The sequence below is a fragment of the Vipera berus genome, assembly GCF_964194415.1.
Source record: "Vipera berus genome assembly, chromosome: 2".
In the NCBI taxonomy this organism is placed as follows: Eukaryota; Metazoa; Chordata; class Lepidosauria; order Squamata; family Viperidae; genus Vipera; species Vipera berus.
Genome location: NC_138203.1, coordinates 18,556,530 through 18,577,921, shown reverse-complemented (window position 1 = coordinate 18,577,921; position 21,392 = coordinate 18,556,530). Strand labels below are relative to the sequence as shown.

Below are 21,392 nucleotides of genomic sequence, written 5' to 3'. Positions count from 1 at the left end.
TCGTGAATGATGTTGTTATAAACTAAACTTTAGCCAGATATTCTCACATCTCCTGCTTTTAATTGCTTTGGTTTTCTGTTCCTCGCTCCTCTTTTTTTGCGCTTTCTAAAACGCTCCTAACTCGGCTATGGATTCGAGGGTAGTTAAATCATAGACATATCAGGTCATAGAGAGAGACTAGCCAGGACCGGAAGTTCCATTCTGCCTTTCCATGAGCCGCTTCGGCAGGTCATAGAGATGCTCGTTACAGCATGCCGTAAAGCAGTTAAACCGCTTTCTTCTCCCAGCGGGGTGTCTGAAGAAATTCGTGACATTGTCGGAGAGGTTGTGTCATAAACATCTCATATGTACCATATATGTGTGTGTGTGCGTGTGTGTTGAGTCTCTCCTTCGCTCTCTCTTTGGATAGATATGTAAAGGTAGAAGATAGACAGATAGATAGATTAGATACTGTATATGATGCCATGGTTCTTGTAATGCTGCGGGTGATAAAGGGAATTGTGGTCCAATTTTTTACTGAAGAAAAAGATTCTTGAAAAGTTACATTGTTATTGTGCCTAGAAAAAACAGTGTTAAAATAGTATAATTGCTGCTTAAAAACAATTATGCTGCATCGAGTCTTGTCTGTTTCAGGTAACTGTGTTTGGATTTCTCCGTTTTTTTCTTTCAGGATTTCCAAATTTCTTCTTTGTGCTCTCCAAGCAAGGCTTTACGAGGGCATTGGTGCCATGCCCTTCTCAACCCAACCTGAAACATGCAAAGAGCAGAATGTTCTGGTAGCATGTCTTGATAATGTTAGAAACCTCTCCAATATTTTGAAAGCCATTCATTTCAAAGACCACACTACTTGCTTCGCTTCATCAAATGGACTCAAATTCACGGTGGAAAATGCAAAGTCTTTGCAAGCCAATGCTTTTATTCAGGTTAGACCACAGGATTTCTTTTCTGTTCAGACTTATGAGGAACTTTAGTTTGACTAAAGAAATTAAATGAACGTGTGTGACATCCAATAAGACTTCCAAAAGAAATGATATATTCTAATAATGAAAACAATCCTCCTGTAATTTCTCAGCATATCTTATTTCCAGCACAGGGAACTATTTAAGCCACTCTGGGGTGGTTGAGTTTGTAATGCTGTTATTCCAGCAGTACTTCTTGATACACATTTAATAACATAGTAATTTAAAATACGATTTTTCTATATGCAAGACACAGCATTTTGAAAATAAAGAAATAGTTGTTGTGGCCCTGCTGTGTATGACTTTGTAGCAGAGTTTGTAACTACACTTGCTTTAATCATCACAGCCTTGCCCTTGTGTCTGTTGCTAATTATATATCTGTTCCATGTGCTGTTTTGCAAAACACTCTCTTCTGCTTGATCATTCTCTTGTTAAACATCACTGGATTGCAGTTTGAAAGTAAGTGCCATTTTTCTATTGCTTGGCCTTCACGTTTCTGGATTTGTTAATTTACAGGCTGGAATTTTCCAAGAATTTGTTGTGCAGGAAGAATCTGTGATGTTCAGAATCAATCTGTCTGTGCTTTTGGACTGTTTGACCATCTTTGGAACAAATTCTTTGCCAGGTATTGCTTGAGTTTACTTCATTGAATGATGCCAACTTGTTTCTTCTTATTGTATGAAAATTATCCTGTGCTGTAAGATGAATTGTGGATTGAATTAGAAATGCCTCATATTTGTCCATATCAATATGCCTAATGTCTGCTTCCAAAGTCCTACTGATGAATTAATCAGGAGGGAACATGATCATTTTGCAGTGCAGTTCATGCACGTCTATGGAAAAGAAAATCCCATTGTGTTCAGTGGGGTTTACAACCAGCTGAATATGACCATGAGAGCCAGTCTGGTGTAGAAGTGTAATAAGCATCAAGCCAAAAACCCTGAGTTCTAGTCTTGCCTTAGACATGAAATCAACAAAGTTACTTTGGGCCAGTCACTCTTTCTCAGCCATAGGAAGTAGGCAGTGGCAAAAAACTTTGCAAAGAAAATGACAAAGATTTGTCCAGGCAGTCAATAATAGTCAGTGACTTGAGGGTGTGTGCACACAAACACAGACACTCATAGACTGTTATGTGGTTCTTCACAGTCAAAGGCATAAAGGTGCTTTGGAGGATGTGGTGCCTGCTCGTACAGCTGTTTGCAAGCCCTTAATTGCATATTTTTCCAGGATCATGCTGCAGTTGCAAAAAGCAATGATATAGTCCTTGCAAGAGATGCAGGTGTTTTCAGGAGTTCTGTTAATACCGCTTTCCACTCAAAACCTTTTTTTTATTTAAGTCCAAATCGCTGCCCAGCCTTACTGAATAGGCATAGTTACAATTACAATATTGTAATAGTTTTTTTTCCCATTTCAGGAACTCAAACAGCCCTTCGGATGTGTTACAAGGGATATGGCTACCCTCTAACACTCTACCTGGAGGAAGGAGGGGTGGTGACTGTATGTAAAATCAAGACTCAGGAGCCTGAAGAGATTCTCGATTTTGACTTCTGCAGTACTAATGTTGTAAATAAAATTATCCTGCAGTCAGAGGGACTGAGAGAGGCATTTTCCGAACTAGATATGACCAGTGAAGTGCTGCAGATTACAATGTCTCCAGACAAACCTTATTTCAGGTAGTAGAAATAATTGTCCTAGTCTGATAAATCATACTACAAGGCTTGGTAACTGTAATACTGAGCACAGTGCAAACATGTGGCCTAAAATTTGTATATGGGAAGTAAAGCTGAATAAACGTTTGCATATTTAAAATTCAGTCTTGGATTATGCTCTAGCACAGCAGTCCGTCACTTATCTAAAAGTAAGTCCTATTGAATTCCCAGGCTTCCCCCCCCCAATTGTGTATGTGGAAAATTGTAGCTGATAAGGACCTCTAATTAGCCAGCAGCAAAGCTATAGCTTGAGATTTTGGAGATCTGCCAAGTCAGAGTAAATCAACCACGAGCAACCTTTTTGCAACTGGTATCGCAGACATTTATGCTTTTGAGGCCTTCAGAGGACGTAGTGCTGAGGTTGGCAATGTGAGCAGAGGCACCTGGGTGGAACCAGTTTTCCATTTTGAAATATGATTGAGGGGAACCAGAAACTTAACACTTCCTTTAGTGATAAAGAGAAAGCTCTACATTTTTTTAATATTAGTGGAACTGGTTAAAACATAAATTACTAAAATTGATGAACTTGTATGAGGGGATTCAGGAGCAGGATTCCTTGAACATTTGCAAACTCTTCTTGCTACTTAAAAAAGGAAAAAAAATAGCTTTTTTTACTGTTTGCTAATTTTTTAATGGGCATAATGCATGTCCCATGACTTTTGTTCCTTAAATCCTACTAATCCCAAAATGAAAATGAAGTCCATCAGTAGCAATTGTCTTCATTTTTCTTAATATCCCTTTGCAACAGTTAGACAAAAATATTTACTATTTTCAGCCTTTAATACCAGACATAATTTTTTAGTAATTTAGAGTGTTAATGACAAATTCTTTGCTCAATTTTATCATATACTGTGTTTACATATGCAATATTGCTATTTTTGTTACTCAATCTGGTACATCTTTTCTTCTTAAGATTATCCACTTTTGGGAATGCTGGAAGCACTCATCTGGATTACCCCAAGGATTCTGACCTTATTGAAGCCTTTCATTGTAATGAAACACAAACAAACAGGTGAGTTACACCAGTACATTTACTCCAAGGTATTACAATGACCATTTGCGTCATGCAATTGTTAATATTTATTTACACTAGACTACATGTCCCCCACCAGAAAGGTGATCAATATTACTTAATTGGAATGTTTGTAGAAGGATTGGCAATGTTTTCTGGTATTGAATGCCATCTTGCAGAGTCAAAACATTTTTTTAAATGCCCCAAATCAGAACTGATACTCAGAAATCTAACAAAGATGGCCAGTGAGATCTTGGATAATTTTTTAGCATTGAAAAAAAATATAGAATACATGCAACTTAGAATTGATCTACGGAGTCCTCAATGCTCTCTGAACTTGGTTGTTTGCTTGCAGACATTTCATTACCCAACTAAGTGACATCATTAGTGTGAGTGAGTGTGGGGTTTGCTCCCTGTTTATATACAGTAGGTGTCTGGCCAGTTTTGGTTGGGAGTGTGGTTTTCTGGGGGAATTCAAACACATTCCCCATGCTGGCTGGGGAATTCTGGGAGTTGAAGTCCACACATCTTCAGGTTGCTAAAGTTGAGAAACACTTTTACAGGGAAGCCACAAAACCAGGTAGGTGTGTCCTTCCAGGGTGAAGTGTGAACGTGCTAATCACACTGGGCTCATTTTAAATGCTGGGCAAATTGCGCTTGGGCTGAAAATAAAGCATGAGGAGAGAGGATGACATTCCACCCCCACCCACCCCCATCACCAACAATAATGTTTGTGTAGGGTTGGGGTGGGGGAGGAGATGAACTATACTTGACATTATGTCTTTCTTTTTTTCAGATACAAGATATCATTACTCAAGCCATCAATTAAAGCATTAGCTCTGTCTTGCAAGGTGTCCATTCGGACAGATAACCGAGGCTTTCTTTCATTGCAATATATGATAAGGAACGAAGACGGAGAGATATGCTTTGTGGAATATTACTGCTGTCCCGATGAGGATGTTACAGAAACAGAACTGTAGCTGTAGTGAAAAAAGTTACTGAATTAACACCTGCGAAAACTGTTTAGTTCAAGACAAGTCGGGAAAGAAAGAGAACAAGAGAACATTATTCCCATTGTAGTGGAAGTCAGAGCATCCCTGAGCCATTTAGGTTAGGATGATAAAAAAAATGGAGATGGAGACAATACGCTTTCAAGGAGCTGCAGTGATTGCCCATGGAGAAATGTATGTAATGTGGAAGCTTAAGGTTGAGAAGGAAAAAAAAACCCCACATTGTTTTCCACCCAAGCAGGGGTTTTGCTTTGCTTCCAAAAGGAGAGCAGGGTAAAGCCAAATGTATTTTTATTTCAGTTATCTGAAAATAAAAATTACAAGGGACAACTTAAAGCAGCTCTCTGTAACACTGGGACTTACATACCCAATATGGGAACTAGAAATGAGTCTCTGAATCAGTGCTGAAAGAGAGGCTTGATTGTATGCCAAACCGTGAACCGCTAACTGAACTTCTGGAGGAAGATTTGGCCAAGAGCAAAACTGTTGTGTCGCATACTTCTCTACAATTTCTAAATCGCATACTTTGTAGTTGAATCTCGAAAGCATCACAAGTTCTGAATTGATACATTTCCCTTTTTACATACTACAAAATACATTTTTCAGTAATATCTTTAAATTTAGTTTTTATTTTTTTATTTTTGTCAAGGTAACAGGTTTCCATTTCTCCTATTTTAAACTGGGGGGGGGGGAAGGCTCTCCTCTTTCAGGCTGCTTCTCTGCCCAAGCAAACAGAAGAAGGGAATCGGCACCACCGTTTTAGAGGCCAGGACAGAAGAAACTTTCAAAGAGTTTGTTAAAAAAATAGGTCCTCAATGTGCTTGGAAAAAATGATTCAGTGGGGTGTCTGTGGAGAGGGTGGGATGGGGTTGGATGAAAAATGAAGGGGGCAACACAGTTTATGTGATCGGTCTATTTCAGTCTTTTCTCATAGTGGCTTAATTGGAATGTACAGGTGACCAGAAATGGTATTGGGAAGAGAAAACACGTTTTTCCCCAGGAGAAGAAGTAACACGGAAGCCTCTTAACTAATTTAAAGAGATTATTCTAAAATTCAGTTAGGTGCTAAGTGTCATTACAAGAATAAAGGTTGTGGACAAAATAAGAAACTTTTAAAAGTTAGCTATCCTTTCGTCTGCTTCCCAACCACCCCTGGAAATCAGCATCACTATTAAAAGCCCAAACTTAGGTTGACAGGACTTTCAGTGGAAGGTCTTTCGTATAGATAAATGTTACCATATATTGTAGCTGTAGTATCAAAGATTGCTGCTAATTTGTGGGTATCTTTCTTAAAAGGAAGAATGGAAATTAATATTAAAACCATTGGCGGAAATTAAATCAAGAATTTAGATGCCAGTATCTCATATATTAGGCACGTCTTTCCCAGTCTCCTAGTCCTTTGGTGCCTAAAGATCTGGTATGGAGCAAAATAGTGCTGCTTTTTTATTCCGTTTTAAACATTTGGTCAATTCCTGTCCAGCAGGAAGCCTGCAGGAAAAAACAAAATGTTACAGTTAATGGGCACGTATCAATAAATTAATCAGTTAAATCAGATTATATTGTTCTATTTCATTTGCTCTTTAAAAAGTGGAACTAAGCTAACAATACAAAACATAGTACAGGTAATCCTTGCTTAAATTCGTTCAGTGACCATTCAGAGTTAGGATGGCGCTAAAGAAACAGTACTTAGGGCTAGTCCTTGAAATTATAGCTATTGTGGCAGCCCCACAGTCAAGTGTTAAAAAATTGATGCCTGACATCCTGCCTATATTTATGACTGCAGTGTCCACTTCAACTCCTCCCACTTATCTAGCTCCTCTCCATCTCTTATCATCTGTTGCCCCTTCTGTCCTGGCCTTGACGCAACAGCTGTCCTTCACTGTCATCTTCCTACCGCTGATGATGAGATGTATCCGCTTGGCCCTTTATGAGTCAGCTGCTGGCCAGATGAGGCCTTCTCAAAGCCTTGCACAGCGCTCCTGAAAGCCTCGGGAGAGCTGAGTGCAGAGCAGCTATCCTTCAAAAGGGCCAGGCCCAGAGCGCTTCAGCAACAAGAGGATAAAGACAGCAAAGATCGGCTGGGGTAGCAGAGTGCAAAGTGGCAGGAATGCAGGATAATATTGGGGGACAACGCAGGATGCAGGGCAGAAAGAAGGGCAGTGATGGGGGAGCTGAAGCAGAGGTGAGGATAGCAGGGCCAGAAAAGTTTGGGGTCCTCACTTAACAACAGCACAGTCCTTGCCTGACACCTGCAACCATTACTAAGCAATGCAGTCGTGCTGTTTTGCCTAACAACCCAATCATTTAGCGATGGGAATTCTGTTTCTAGTTAGGGTTAAGTGAGGAACTACCTGTGTCAATATGAGATTAGGTATACAAAAATACATCTCATCTTTTATAATTTTAATATATTGAGAATTTCTAAATAGCATAGACTTTTTTGCTTTGAAGTTCTGGGGATCTGATTAAGAATTCACATTTCATAAATTGATCTGAATTTAATAGACCAGAAAAATTATCTGGAAAAAAACACCCCACAGTTCCTTTTGCAAATAAGGATTTTGTTCTGTGAAATGGCTTTCAACCATCCTGATGCTCTGTAGGTTGGACATTTGTTTTCAACACAGTTTTTGGAAAAGTGACATAAGCTAGCATGGACTCTGTCACTATTTTTTCTGGATCATTCTTTAGGAGCTTTAGATCCTATGTTCCAAAGCAGGAAGCACTATAGGTTTTGGTACTACTTAATAATTTTGGTAATACTGGACTAACTCTCTAGAATGTCGATCCACATCATAAATAGAAGTTAAAAGTGGTGGCCCTGATGGAAGCCTGCTTTTTCTAACAAAAAACACTTCTGGATACAAAGAGGTGATGTTTGATCACAGTAGTTAACAAATAGTAGTATGAGTGCAATGCACATGTGTTTATGCCCACAAACATATACAAATTGAAAGTTCTGTGCACCCTTTTAGAATAGTAATGTTAAGAGTTTTGCTTGGCAGTGGACTGCATGAATTGTCTCCCAGACAGATAGCTTCCCCAGCCCTGCTGCTGCTGCAAAGCTTGGGTATTTATTGTGCATTTCCCCCTCCAACTCTAGTTCTTTAAAAATATTTAAACTTACATATTCATCATAACTAGCAGCTCTTGTATCTTTTTAGTTTTCTTGTGGTGGGACCCATAAATAGCAATCTGAATCTGCACACACTGTATGGGTTCAAAATGCAAGTCGCAGTTACTTCCTTGTAGTTATTTTATACATACCAATGTCTTTTAAAGCTTTCCTTGAAATATAAAAAATAATCTTAAGACCAAGGCTGTGCTTTAGAGCTACTATAACATTACCTTTGCTTTCTTGCTGCCAAAGCAACCATGAGGAAGCTTTTGTTGATAGACTGAATATGGGGGCACTTGCATTAATAAATTTAAATGCAAATATTAAGGACAATTTTGTGACACTTATAAGACTAGCTCTTAATAAAAATTAAATTCTGAAATATCATGAATTCAAAATGATATTCCTGCAACTATGAGATATTTCAAATTCAAAACATTTGGCAAACCAAAACATTTTGCAAATAAAAATATGGTCTTTTTATTCAAGCTGATAATATTACCTTACTGAGCAGCTGATAGGCCTCCCTTATTTTTTCCTCTGCTAGACAAATGCAGCCCATAATATATAATCGTTCAGCTGCCTGCTTATTAAAATCACTGCAGGGATTTTGTTGAGTTTTAAAAGACTCTTTGAGTAATTCATAGGCTTGCTGAAAGAAATCATACAAAAATATTTTTATCACTTCTGTCCTCCAACACAAATACTTCACTTATTTATGCTCATTTCTTTTGGGTTTACTGTATCTTTAATTTTCTCTTTATCCATCCATTCATCCACACATATCTTTTTGAAATATAGCTAGCCTTTTCTCTCTAGTGAACAACTGATTGTTCATCAATTTAAAGCTGTAGCACTGTTGCTACGATCCTGCTAAATATTAGACTGTCATAGTTTATGGCTTCTTATGTTAAATAACTTGAATTTCCTGGCTCATTGATTATGTTTCTTGAAATCATAATGACCTCAGTTCTTTATACTTGAGTTGAATTCTCCCAATTCAAAGGAGTTATTTATCCATAATGCTTGGCAAAAAGGTAAGTTTTCCCCCAGGGCAGTAACTCTTCCCAACACAGCTGTGATCTTCCTTCTTGGTACAAACCCCTCATCCCAGTTGCTAATACAGTTGGGGGATAAATCCATCTTATCCCTCCAGACCTTCTGTCCTTTCATGCAGCCTTTGCATGGCCAAAAGTTACACAGCTGTATATCCCAGCAGATAATCTGGTTTACCTTTCTTTTTCCTATTTGCCCAAGCCACTTGCTGAAGACTTTAAGGGCACTGATTGTCTGAGGATGGTCCATTCCTAATGCTTCCTTGTAGGCTACCAAGCTCTCCTTGAAATACCTTTCAGCGGCCTCTAGAAAAACAAGTGTGGTGTGTTTTGTATGAAATGTATCTTGAAAAACAAATCAGTACAAGGAAGCTGTATGGATTAGTTAAATTTCACTTTCCTTCTTTTATTCCATGTCATTTTGTTCTGCCACAGAAGCACAAATTTATCAGTTCATTCCTTTGGTTTATGTAGCTGCCTACCTCACTTTTACATGACTCTAGGGCAGGGGTGTCAAACTCAATTTCATTGAGGGCCGCATCAGCATTGCGGTTGCCCTCAGGGGTCCGGGTGGGTACGGCCAGGGTGGGCGTGGTCTACTGGGTGGGCGTGGCTAGAGTGCGTATGGCCTACTGGGTGGGCATGGCCAGCTCTACATCGTTCGCATCAAGGGTGCCTATGGGGGCCTGGGCAGGAGTGGGACAGATCTGAGGGTCTCTGGCGGAAGGAGGATCTCTGGGCCAGGGCCAAGGCAGTGGGGGCCATTTCCTCACTGTTTCCAGGATGGCTTCGCGGGCCACATGAAACCACTTCACGGGCCAGATCCGGTCCCCGGGCCTTGTGTTTGACATGTCTGCTCTAGGTAGTTTACAATGAAATACACAAGATAAAATAAAAATAAAAATGAAACACATAGCAGCCAGGTATTGTCCAACCCATCTTGCACACAGCCAGGAGACAGGAGGAGAAAGGAGTATTAAGTATGTATTAGTTGTCAAGTCTTAGCAGGTCCGTTAGCCCAGTGTGCTTTGCCCAAACAGACTCCAAGCCAGAAAGGTAGATTAAAATTATTTTTTATTTATTTACATAAGCAGAGACGGTGCCTCACTGGCCACTCAGCCAAAAGAAGAAGAGCAGCTTGGCTTTGGCGTGAGTCAGCTTGATTGGTTATAGTCATTCTGACACATCTCTGGCATTATGTATGTGGACAGAAGCTTTAGCATGTAACACGGCATATCCCTTAATTTCTTCATATGATCTTGTTAATGCTCATTGAAATATTCAAGAAGTGTGGTTTTCCTATTACTGTATAGCGCATTTGGACGTCACTAAAGCTGAAGTCAGTGTCCTTGGCAGCTTTGAACCAGTTCTTATTGGGCTGCAAATTTCTCATTCATAGTTTGTTTTCTTCTTAATCTACTAGAAACAATCAAAGAACCTACCTAGTTCCTGAAAACATTAATCAGAGGGGTCCTCCTCTGCTGCCGCCACCCTACATTTGCCACCTTGAGTTAGTTTTTAAAAAGGCAGGGACTATAAATAAATATTTATCGGATGGCTTTACCACATAATTACCAGTGTGCTTCTCTTCCCCTGTGGCAGCATAAGCCTTTCCCAGGAATAATGCTGCAGATCCAACTTCAGCGCTGAATTTCTGGTAGAGAGCTAATGACACAGAATGAGCCTAAAGGAAAGAGACGGATGTTTCCAGTTCACAAAACGAGAGCTATCACACGACATCTGGCAGTCCATTCCCTCAAATAGCAATAGCCCTTAGACTTATATACCGCTTCATAGTGCTCTACAGACCTCTCTAAGCGGTTTACAGAGTCAGCATATTGCCCTAAACCTGGGGTAGGCAACCTCGACTCTTTTATGACTCGTGGACTTCAACTCCCAGAATTCCTGAGCCAGCATAGCTAACTCAGGAATTCTGGGAGTTGAAGTCCATGAGTCATAAAAGAGCCGAGGTTGCCTACCCCTGCCCTAAACAATCTGGATCCTCATTTTACTGACCTCTGAAGGATGGAAGGCTGAGTCAACCTTGAGAATCAGAACTGTCAGAATCAAACTTCTGGCAGTGGAATGCAGAGTTAGCCTGCAGTACTGCATTCTAACCACTGTGCCGCCACAACTCTCAAATCCTGTTCTCTGTCCTAAACTTCGAGTCCTAGTCTAATCTCCAATGTGGAGGCTTCCCACAGAATCACAGCTTCGGGAGAGGATTTTATCTCAGCACACGTTCTGTGGGGGGTGGAGTTTAATATCACTAGCAATGGTAAAAAAGGTCAAATGCAAGAATGAGCTTTGTTAGTGGCTAACCTTACTCTGTGAATATGCCAATGTGTGTTTCTTCCCACATGGTTAAGCTAAAAGGAAGAGAAGAAAACATTGCCATTTTCTTCTTCTCAAATAATTCAGCATCAGAAAATATTTCCCAGGGGAAGAGCAGGGGATGGCAACATTTACCAAATAAGGTCTCCTGTAAAGTGTGTGTGTGTGTGTGTGTGTGTGTGTGTGTGTTGAGATAAAAGCAGGGCTTTTTTCTCATAGAATGCTCAGAATGGAGTTCCGGCACCTTTTTTGGATGGAACCTTGTAGGGTAGGCAAGGCAGGTTATATGACATGTGTGAGTTCCGGCACCTTTTTCTTTTACAAAAAAAAGCACTGGATAAAAGTATCTCTATCTCTATCTCTATCTCTATCTCTATCTCTATCTCTATCTATAATATCAACTATAAAGGTAAAGGTAAAGGTTCCCCCGCACATGCGTGCTAGTCGTTTCCGACTCTAGGGGCCGGTGCTCATCTCCGTTTCAAAGCCGAAGAGCCAGCGTTTGTCCGAGGACGTCTCCGTGGTCATGTGGCCGGCATGACTAGACGCCAAAGGCGCACGGAACGCTGTTACCTTCCCACCGCAGTGGTCCCTATTTTTCTACTTGCATTTTTACGTGCTTTCGAACTGCTAGGTGGGCAGAAGCTGGGATGAGTAACAGGCGCTCACTCTGTTACGCGGCACTCGGGATTCGACCCGCCAAACTGCCGACCTTCTGATCGACAAGCTCAGCGTCCTAACCCACTGAGCCACCGCGTCCCTATATATCAACTATATCTATATCTATATATCTAATCTATATCTATATAAAACTATACACACAGATATATATATATGTGTGTGTATGGGATTTTATGTAGGATTTTATATAAAAAATACAAAATCAAAACCAGTCAAAACCAGCACCTTGAACTGACTCAGGGGGAAAAAACTGGCAACCAATAGAGCTGGCAGAGCAGAGGTGTAATGTGTGATTTAGAGGAACACACATAACTGCCTTTTTGCACCAGCTGAAGTTTCCCAACTCAATTAAGTAAAAGTCCTTTACCTGTAATGCATAGGAAATGCTTTTTTCATATATTGTTTTCATTTGTTTGATTTTGGCAATTTCCTGATAAAGAGGTATCAGTTCTGGAGCCACATCTCCTTCAGCTGAAATGAGATCATCAACGGCCTTCTCAAAATACTTGGATGCCAAATCTAATTCATTTTTCTGCAAACTTGCCCTAGGGACAAAAATAAAAACAGCAGCTGGATTGTGATGCAGTTGCCGAATGGTTGCATTCACCGGAGACAATCTGGTTCAAGTCTAATTTCACTCAGAGAAGTTCCCTGACTTCAGTCCAGTTTCAAACCAAGCTACATAACAGAGTAGTTGTGGGAAAAGAACGCAAGGAAAGAATGCTACATATGTGGACTTCTGTAGGAAGTATGAAACTTAAATCTAGAAAAACAGGTTTTTAAAAGATTCAGAAATGCTTCTGAAAATATTCTGTCTGGATTGGCACATCACTATCAACTGAGTCATTTTAAAGATATAGAATTTCAAAACTCAGAAAGGGGTCATTTCTTGGTCAGCTTAGGTCCTAATTAACATTATACAACCACAGGTAAGTTTTGAGTTTTACCTTAAGCAAACCAACATATCTAATGCAAACTAGAAGCTAGGATTAACATGGGGTTAATTCCTTTTGCTAGCTAACCTGCACAAAACGGGTCTAGATCATCTCTGCATCCCATAAATTTGTTGGTTTGTTTTTAACTTTTATCCTGCAGATACAAATTTTTAGTAGGAAGGCAGCTGAATTTTGGCAGCATTGCACACTATTGAAATGGCTGCGAAAAAAAGTAAAGAAAAGAAAAGCATTTTGGAAACTACAGATAGTCCTCGACTTACGACCACAATTGAGCCCAAAATTTCCATTGCTAAGTGTGACTTTTGCTAAGTGAGTCTTGCCCATGTTAGAACATTTCTTGCCACAGTTGTTAAGTGAATTGCTGCGCTTGTTAAGTTAGTAACAAGGTTGTTAAGTGAATCTGGCTTCCCCATTGACTTATGACTCCAATTGTCATAAATATGAGTCAGTTGCCAAGCATCTGAGTTTTGATCATGTGACCATGGGGATGCTGCAGTGGTTGTAAGTGTGAAAAATGGTCATAAGTCACTTTTTTAATGACATTGTAATTTTGAACAGTCACTAAACAAACTGTTGGAAACTGAGGACTACCTTTATATGTGGGCCCTAGATCACCTTTGTCTTTATTTTATTCATATAATGCATCTGTGTCCTTATTTGTCGGTCCACCTTCAAACAAATTTTTGCTTACCTGCCGAGTGCCACCATAATGTCTTTGTTACATACTTTAAGTTTAGCAGCTCTTTTCCAATCTAACCCCTGCAGTTCTCCCAGACCTTTTTCAGCCTTCTGCAGGTTGCAATAACATTCTTTGGCAGTAGAAAAGTCAAGGAAAAATAGAAAAGGGAAGTACATTTAAAGCAAGCAAGGAAACAAACAAAAATAACACTAGAGGAACTTGCGCTGTTGACTTGGACTCCAATTATTTTGGCAGACCTGAAATTATTTTTCTTCCTACACATGGTTTGGCAATTTGTGCTTTCTAGCTAATGGCTACATAAATCAGTATATCCTGAAGCAGTGCAAAGAATAAAACTTTTGAATGATGCAGGTTTTTGACTTTGACAATTCATTTATTCTTGATGCTGGTGACAGGCGTTTGGTGCCTGAATTTCTATAAGGAAATTTGGTACAAATCCTACTGAAATGAAAGGAAGATGCAGGCTAGCACAGCACATTCCTCCATAGACTTTGACGTTATGCCTAAAAATTGTCCTATTTATATCACATTTTAGATTTGGGACCCTTTTGGATTATCAGCCTTTTGGTTACCCAAGTCTTAAACTCTACACAATTTAAATACAGGAATGCAGAGCAGACAATGAGTTTGCAGATAATTACATACATGCACAATGCTGAAAGACAACTCTGGCAAATGATGGTTAGGTGGCTGGGGGGGGGGAGAAACACACAGTCCAACGCGACTAAATGAGAAAACAACACAAACACTTTGTGCTACATTCAGAGCCCCCTGGCAAGAGGACAACAATATAAATTGAACAAACAAGCAAAATAAATTAGGGAGCTGACCTGTTCTGATGTCTAAGGCACAAACACCACACACAACCATCCCTTAGAGAGGAATGGCAACAGAATTACTTGAGACTTTCTCTCATGAGCAATAGGACAGGTCTGCATAATGCTAAGCCTCTCAGATGTGGGTTGTAAAAATTTAAGAGATCAGTAGATGGCAGCAAAGAGCTAAACACTTTCTGCATCTCTTTGCTGCCCTCTAGTGATTGCCAAATCTGTATACAACTTCTGTCTTCTGTGATTCACTGTGGCTTCCTATGCAAAGGGCTAGTTCTTGATTGGGTGAGTGGTCAACCTGTAGCAGACTCCACCCAAAGATTTTCTACAGTCAGAAAGGCCTGGCTAGTGCTTCAAACAGGCATCTTCCCTACCCTGAATGAATTTATATGACAGGCTCCAAAAAGCAAGAAAGACACGCTGAGTATTTTCTAAGCAGTTTCCTTCTAAGCAGTTTCTCACTTATAGACAGAAATCTTGCCAAACTAAAGCAAACTTGCATCGTTATAGATACACTGTGAGAACACCTAGGGAGAAGCTGCTTGAGCGTTTTCCTTTCAACCAAACTATCTAGTCTTTGCTGCCTCTTGATCTTCTGGAATCAGCCCCTCCCTTCTGGGAATCCAGACTACATTCCACCCCAGTATGTATTTATTTGGTTAACTACATATATTTTTATATTGCCAAACCATCAAATTCATATCCCAGCACTGATTTATCCCACAGAGGGAAAGACTCTGAGCCATCAGCTGTGCAAAAGGATTTATTTATTCTTCCCATACGCAAGTCCTTTGCTCTGGCCATCGGCAAGGATATTTTTTCTGCATCAGATTTGCCATGCCCAAGGTGTAATAGATGGTCACAAGGGTGCTCAAAATGGTTCCTTTCTCCTCTGAGGATGCTGGAGAAGTATCACCCCTTAGGAAGAGGAGGATATATTTTGCCAAATTTGCATGGTGTATAGCTTGACTCGGAAGACCTGGAATAATTAATAAAATTACTGAACAAAAATAGAAAAAAGCGTAGAGCAGCCAACCCTGCCAAAAAGTTCAGTGAATTAATTGGCTTGGGTTTTAGTACTGTATGCCTTTGATGAAAACATAGAATAGTCACTAGATGGCAGGATTTCAACAGCCAGGTATTTCCTCCCAATTCCAGCAATAAATCCCTGGAATGATCACTGCTGCGCATTTGAAGACATGCACCCCAGTCATCAATCTAGTAATTTTCTCTCTTGGTTCAGGTCCGATTATTTAGATTTCAGCATCTGGGTTGCTGATTAGTATTTTCCTTTCCTTGTTCTTTTTGTTGTTGTTGTTGTTCTCAGATCTGCATTGCACTTGCCTGTGACTCATCTTAGTAGATGCTTGCTAATTTAAAATATTTCTTTTCTTAACATCTGAGGATTGTTGTTTTCTTCCACAGCTATCCTTGAAAAATGTCACAGTTCCTTATAAGGTGAGGAGAGGAAGTCATGATGTTATTCAAGTCTGATTCTGGGTGAGATTTGAGAAAACTCAAATCAAAGTTGTCCAATGCCTACAGTTTGCTACTGGCTCTTGGTAAGAGGGGAATCTGATATTTACCTGATTGGTAATGTGCATTTGTTTTTGTGCCATTTGGTTTATTGATACTCAGCAAATATATTTAGTTCTCATACCTACTAGAGCAGAGTTCCCCAACCTTTCTGGCTTGGCGGCCCAGAGGCAAATCTGCACGTGTGCAGCTCTGTGCACACATGCACAAATGGGCACACGCACGATGGTGGTGCTAGACTGCGCACACAGGTCCAACTGGGCTGTGCACGCCAATGGTGCATGCGCTGATGCCCGCATGCATGCACAAATGGGCCGCTGGCACCCGTGTCACACTGGCAGCAGTGATAGCATCCCCACACATGTGCAAATGGGGCCACTAGTGCCCATGAGGTGGTGCTACCGTGAGTGGGGCAGGGCTCACCAGATATTCCCAGGGCCTGGTGGCCAACAGCCCTATACCAGGCCCCGGACCATAGCTTGGGGAGCCGTGTACTCGAGTCTCAGGCTAAAGACCATAGATGAAGGGCACTAGGTATTAATTAATTTCCCTGCTTGATTATGTGCTGTTAAGTCACATAATAGCAGCCACATAGAGCCAGTTTGGTCCAAACATCAGGCTAGAAATCAGGAGACTGCGAGTTCTAGTCCCATCTTAGGCATGAAAGCCTGTTGGGTGACTTTGGGCCAATCACTCTCTCTCAGCCCAACCCACCTCACAAGACTGTTGTTGTGGAGAAAAGAGTAGGAAGGAATATTAGAAATGTTCATTATCATGAGTTATTTATAAAAATAATAAAATAGGGAGAAAAATAAAATAAAATAAAAATAAACTAACCATTATTTGATCAATTGCTATGTGTTAAAGGCAAGGTAATGTTGCCAGGACAGGAGGAAAATGAGCAATTCTTTTTGAAATATATCAGAAAGGGGATCCTATTGGTGATTCAGTGGGTTATTGCTATAGAAAGTATTAATAGTTACTATTTGGTATAAGTAAAAAAAATATACTACAACTTTATTAGGCACGTTACTGCACCAAAAAATACGGAAAATCACTGTTTTTTGTTTTGGTTTTTCTCTTTCCTCATTTTACCCCCTCTATTTTTTTCCTTCCCTTTTTCCATTGTCTTTATTTATATTTGCATTTTACATTAAGATTTTTTTAATGAAAATATATATTTTTTTAAAGAAAGAGGATGCTGTCAATGACATCTATTTGAACAATCTGGCCTGGTCTGATGGGTTTGGGGTTGGATTTAAATAAGTTCTTAACACATTTTTAGTATTGTATTCTTGGGCATAATTATTTAATTTTTTTAAATCTCTTTTTTAACTTTTGTATTTACACTTTTGATATTTATTGCCCTGTACACCGCCCTGAGTCCTTCGGGAGAAGGGCGGTATAAAAATTTAATAAATAATAATAAATAATAAAATAATTAAAAGGAATGAGATCAGAGTCTGGTGGCCCTTTTCTGACAGACAAAATAGGTTATGCGAATTAGAATTAGAATAGCAAAGTTGGAAGGGACCTTATAGGTCATCTAGCCCAAGCAGGAGACCCTACACCATTTCTGACAGATGGCAGTCCAGCTGTCTTTAAAAAGCGTAAGCTTTTGTGCAACTCATGAAATTCATGAAAGCTTGTGACTTTTAATAAAATACGTTGCTTGGAAAAGGGGCTGCCAGGTTCCTGATTTTTCCCCAGCACAGTAACAACTACCACATGTCTCTTCTTATGAGTAAGAGAAATGGTCGTAGCTTCATGGGTTTGGGCCCAATCTCTTTCATCTTGGTACCCTTCCAAAATTTTAGAGTACAACTCCAGTCATTCCCAACAAAATGAAAGAAAATGAAAGCATGCAAATCACATGGCTAGGGCCTGGTCTCAGGAACAAAGCATCCATAGCATTTTAGATCCCTTTTTTTCTGGAGGGATCATGGCAAAAAATGCCTTACCTTGTAGGATAAGGTAACTGTGTGCGAGATTGGCAAGAGCTTCCGCTAGCCTCCAATGCTGGTTTCCATAGATAATTCTAGTGAGGACTGTGCATTGCACCAGCTCCTTGCAGGCTTTATGTATCTGGGGAAGAACATATATGTGGCTGGTTTGTTATTTCAACTATAACTACCTGGCAGACACACAGAAATGTTACTCAGTTCTGAGCTGAAACACAAATATTCCAATTCTGGTTATTTTCAAGGCATAAATGATATGACAGTTGCATTCTTTTCTCATTTGCACTGAAATTAAGGTTGCAGCTTGCTTGGGTGAGTTTAAATTTGCACCGGTAAAAGCAACAGAGCTTAGAACAAGCTGTCATGGCTAACATTTTTACTTTTTTTGACTGTTCCCTCACATATCATGGTCAATCCTACAAGGTCTGGGTGGCATATAAATCTTTTGTGCTTTCATTTCACCCTCATTTAAATATGGAAACATTGATTTGGAAGGGACTCTTCATGGTAATACATAGACCAGACCAACGTTTCTCAACCCTAGCAATTCTAAGAAGTGTGGACTTCAACTCCCAGAATTCCTTAACTAGTATGACAAATTCTAGGCTGGCTGGCTAATACTGGGAGTTGAAGTCCACATATCTTAGAGTTACCAGGGTTGAAAAACTCTAGTTTAGACACTGAGCTCCTATCCTCAAATGCCCTGAGAATGCAGATGTTACTCCTTGATGATCTGAAGGTGGTTTTCTCTTGGTCTAGTTTCATTACACTGAAGTGCAGGTTAAAAGTGGTTTTTCCTGCTGAATCGGACAGCATCCCACCACAGCAATAAGGTTGTGAAATGTATGCTGCCTTGCAGATTTTTTTAGAGCATATACTGCAAATTAGATAGCTGCCATTTGGGTGTTGCCAGATATGTGAGTATACCCAAGGTGTATCTTGATGACACTAACAAGGGGGAAGGCAGCCAACTTCAGAGGGGCTGGGGACTGGGGAGTACTTTAGCACAGCCCACCAGTACCTTGACACTGAACCACTACAGAATCAGATTGGGGTTTATGATTTGGATGAAGAAATTGACGAAGGCCATCTCTTTTGCTGATACAAGGGAAGTGGCTTGCTCGTCCTTTAAATTAGTAGTGGGGAAATGACCAAGTAGGATTTTCAAAATGGGAAGCTTTAAAAATATAGACTGGAGGTTAAAACAAAGTATGGTTAGAGGAATTGGGTATGTCAAGTTTGATGAGAAGAAGGATGAGGTGACAGGATAGCAGTGCTCCAATATTTGAGGGGCTGCCACTAAGAAGAGAGTGTCAAGCTATTTTCCAAAGTGCCTGAAGGCAGGACAAGAAGCAACGGATGGAAACTAATCAAGGAGAGTGTTGTGTAGCCGGTTCTTTGCAGGTGATAAGCGAGACAGAAGGTTGCAAACAGGAACATGCTTTATTGGAGTCAAGCAGAACAGAACTGAAACAGTGGCTGCTGCATAGCTACTTATACAGTTGGCCACTAGGTGGCAACAAATAGGTTTAAAGGAAACCATTCCTGCCCCAAATCTACCAATGATCTTAAAAATCCTGATACATTACAGAGAGAATCAACCTAGAACTAAGGAGAAATTTCCTGAGAGTGAAAACAAGTAATCAGTGGAATGATTTGCCTCCAGAGGTTTTCTGTGCTTTAGCACTGGAGGTTTTTAAGATGAGATTGGACAACAATTTGTCTGAAATGTTATAGGTTTCCTGCATGAGCAGGGAGTTGGATAGAATAGGGTGTTTCAACTAGTGGTAGGCGTACCACTGGTGGTACTTTGGCACCTGGCAGGTGGTATGCGACTTAGACAAGGGGGATGAGCTGAAGTGGTGGCACTGCTGATGAGCTGAAGTGGAGACAGCGCCGGAGATGCCTGGGGGAGAGTCAGCTAGAGTTATGGTGTTCCTGGAGCTCTGCTGAGGGCCCAGGATTAGCGCGTGCAGGTTCAGCTGATTGGCACTTCCAGGAGCCTCCGCTATCACTGGAAGCAGACAGGCCTTGCAATGAGAGAGTCAGCTGGAGCTGCTGGGCCAAAGCAGAGGCCCCAGGATTGGTGCATATGGCTGCATGTTGATTGGCGCTTCCAGCAGACCCAGAAGAGAAAAGGAGGAAGAGTGGGGAGAGAGGAGACGATATAAAAGGAGGAGGTTTTGGCGGGAGAGGGAGAGGGAAAAAAAGATGATGAGGAGAGGCTTCTGTGAGAGAAGCAGTGAGAGAAGCACACACCCCTTATTCTGCCAATTAGAATTTTATGAATTTTCATCACTGTACGTGTAATATGTTTGACTTTTATGAATTTTTGTCACCAGAGATGAAATATGGTTTATTTTCTTTAAAAAGCAACCAGTATCATTTTCCCCAATAAATTTAACTACAAAATTGATCCTGGCATCTGTTTCATTATTTCGGCTGAAAAAAATGTTGGCCTGCCAGTCTCCTGCATCTCTGACCTTGGCAAAACAAATGTTACGAATTTTCATTGCTGCAGACGAAATTTGACTTGTTTTTTTAAAAAAGCAAACAACACTATTTTCCCCATGAAATTTAACCGCAAATCTATTAGCATCCATTTTAGCATTTCAGCTGAAAACAATTTGGCCTCACAGCTGCATACCCCCCTTATTCTACCAATACAAATTTTATGAATTTTCGTTGCTGGAGACAAAATATGTTTGACTTTTTAAACAGCAATCAACTCCAGTTTTAAGCATGAAATTTAACCACAAATCTTCTAGCATCCGTTTTAGCATTTAGGTTGAAAAAAAGTTTGGCCTACCAGACTCCCACAGTAAACTTTATTATGTTTCTCTTGCACCGCCATTAAATTTATATCAACCCTTTACTGTTCAGTTGCACATAGCTATGGAAACAAATGCAACATCATACCTCTCTTTCTTCAGTAAACTTTTCTGCTTTTTTCTGTGCTTCTATCAGCTTAGCTGCTGGAGTGGCCATCAGCTGGGCCCACATTTCTTGATCTTTCCCATTGGTATCCACTCTATCATAACAAAATAACATAATAACAGACATGGGACATATTCCAACTCCCTTTTCAAGCAGGAAACCCTATACCATTTCAGGAAAATGGCTGTCCAGTCTCTTCTTAAAAACTTCCAGTGTTGGAGCATTCACCACTTCTGGAGGCAGGTTGTTCCACTGATTAATTGTTCTAACTATCAGAAAATTTCTCCTTAGTTCTAGGTTGCTGCTCTCCTTGATTAGTTTCCATCTGTGGCTTCTTGTCCTGCCTTCAGGTGCTTTGGAGAATAGCTTGACTCCCTCTTCTTTGTGGCAACCCCTGAGATATTGGAATACTGCTATCTTGTCACCCTTAATCCTTCTTTTCATTAAACTAGACATACCTAATTCTAGCAACCATTCTTTATATGTTTTAGCCTCCCGTCCCCTAATCATCTTTGTTGCTCTTCTCTGTACTCTTTCTAGACTCTCAACATCTTTTTTACACCGTGGTGACCAAAACTGGATGCAGTATTCCAA

General features: G+C 40.2%; 2 protein-coding genes across 3 annotated transcripts; one reads left to right on the top strand and one right to left on the bottom strand.

Annotated features, from left to right (window-relative positions):
* The first annotated feature begins 261 nt into the window (after positions 1–261).
* On the top strand, positions 262–4,690 carry RAD1 (RAD1 checkpoint DNA exonuclease). 2 transcript variants are annotated; one of them, XM_081316542.1, is made up of 6 exons: positions 262–324; positions 671–923; positions 1,476–1,584; positions 2,374–2,632; positions 3,582–3,680; positions 4,477–4,690. In XM_081316542.1, the coding sequence occupies exons 2-6, from the start codon at positions 729–731 to the stop codon at positions 4,658–4,660; spliced, it is 846 nt and encodes a 281-aa protein (XP_081172668.1). In that variant the 5' UTR covers positions 262–324; positions 671–728; the 3' UTR covers positions 4,661–4,690. The 2 variants fall into 2 exon arrangements, with proteins under 2 accessions (XP_081172668.1, XP_081172667.1); XM_081316541.1 differs by having other exon boundaries at positions 263–923.
* Positions 4,691–6,089: 1,399 nt separating this feature from the next.
* Positions 6,090–20,864, bottom strand: TTC23L (tetratricopeptide repeat domain 23 like; the record flags this gene model as incomplete). Its single annotated transcript, XM_081316382.1, has 10 exons — positions 6,090–6,178; positions 7,818–7,900; positions 8,311–8,460; positions 9,042–9,169; positions 10,439–10,547; positions 12,246–12,423; positions 13,526–13,651; positions 15,181–15,282; positions 19,659–19,891; positions 20,781–20,864. The coding sequence occupies 10 exons, from the start codon at positions 20,862–20,864 to the stop codon at positions 6,097–6,099; spliced, it is 1,275 nt and encodes a 424-aa protein (XP_081172508.1). The 3' UTR covers positions 6,090–6,096.
* Between the last annotated feature and the right edge of the window lie 528 nt (positions 20,865–21,392).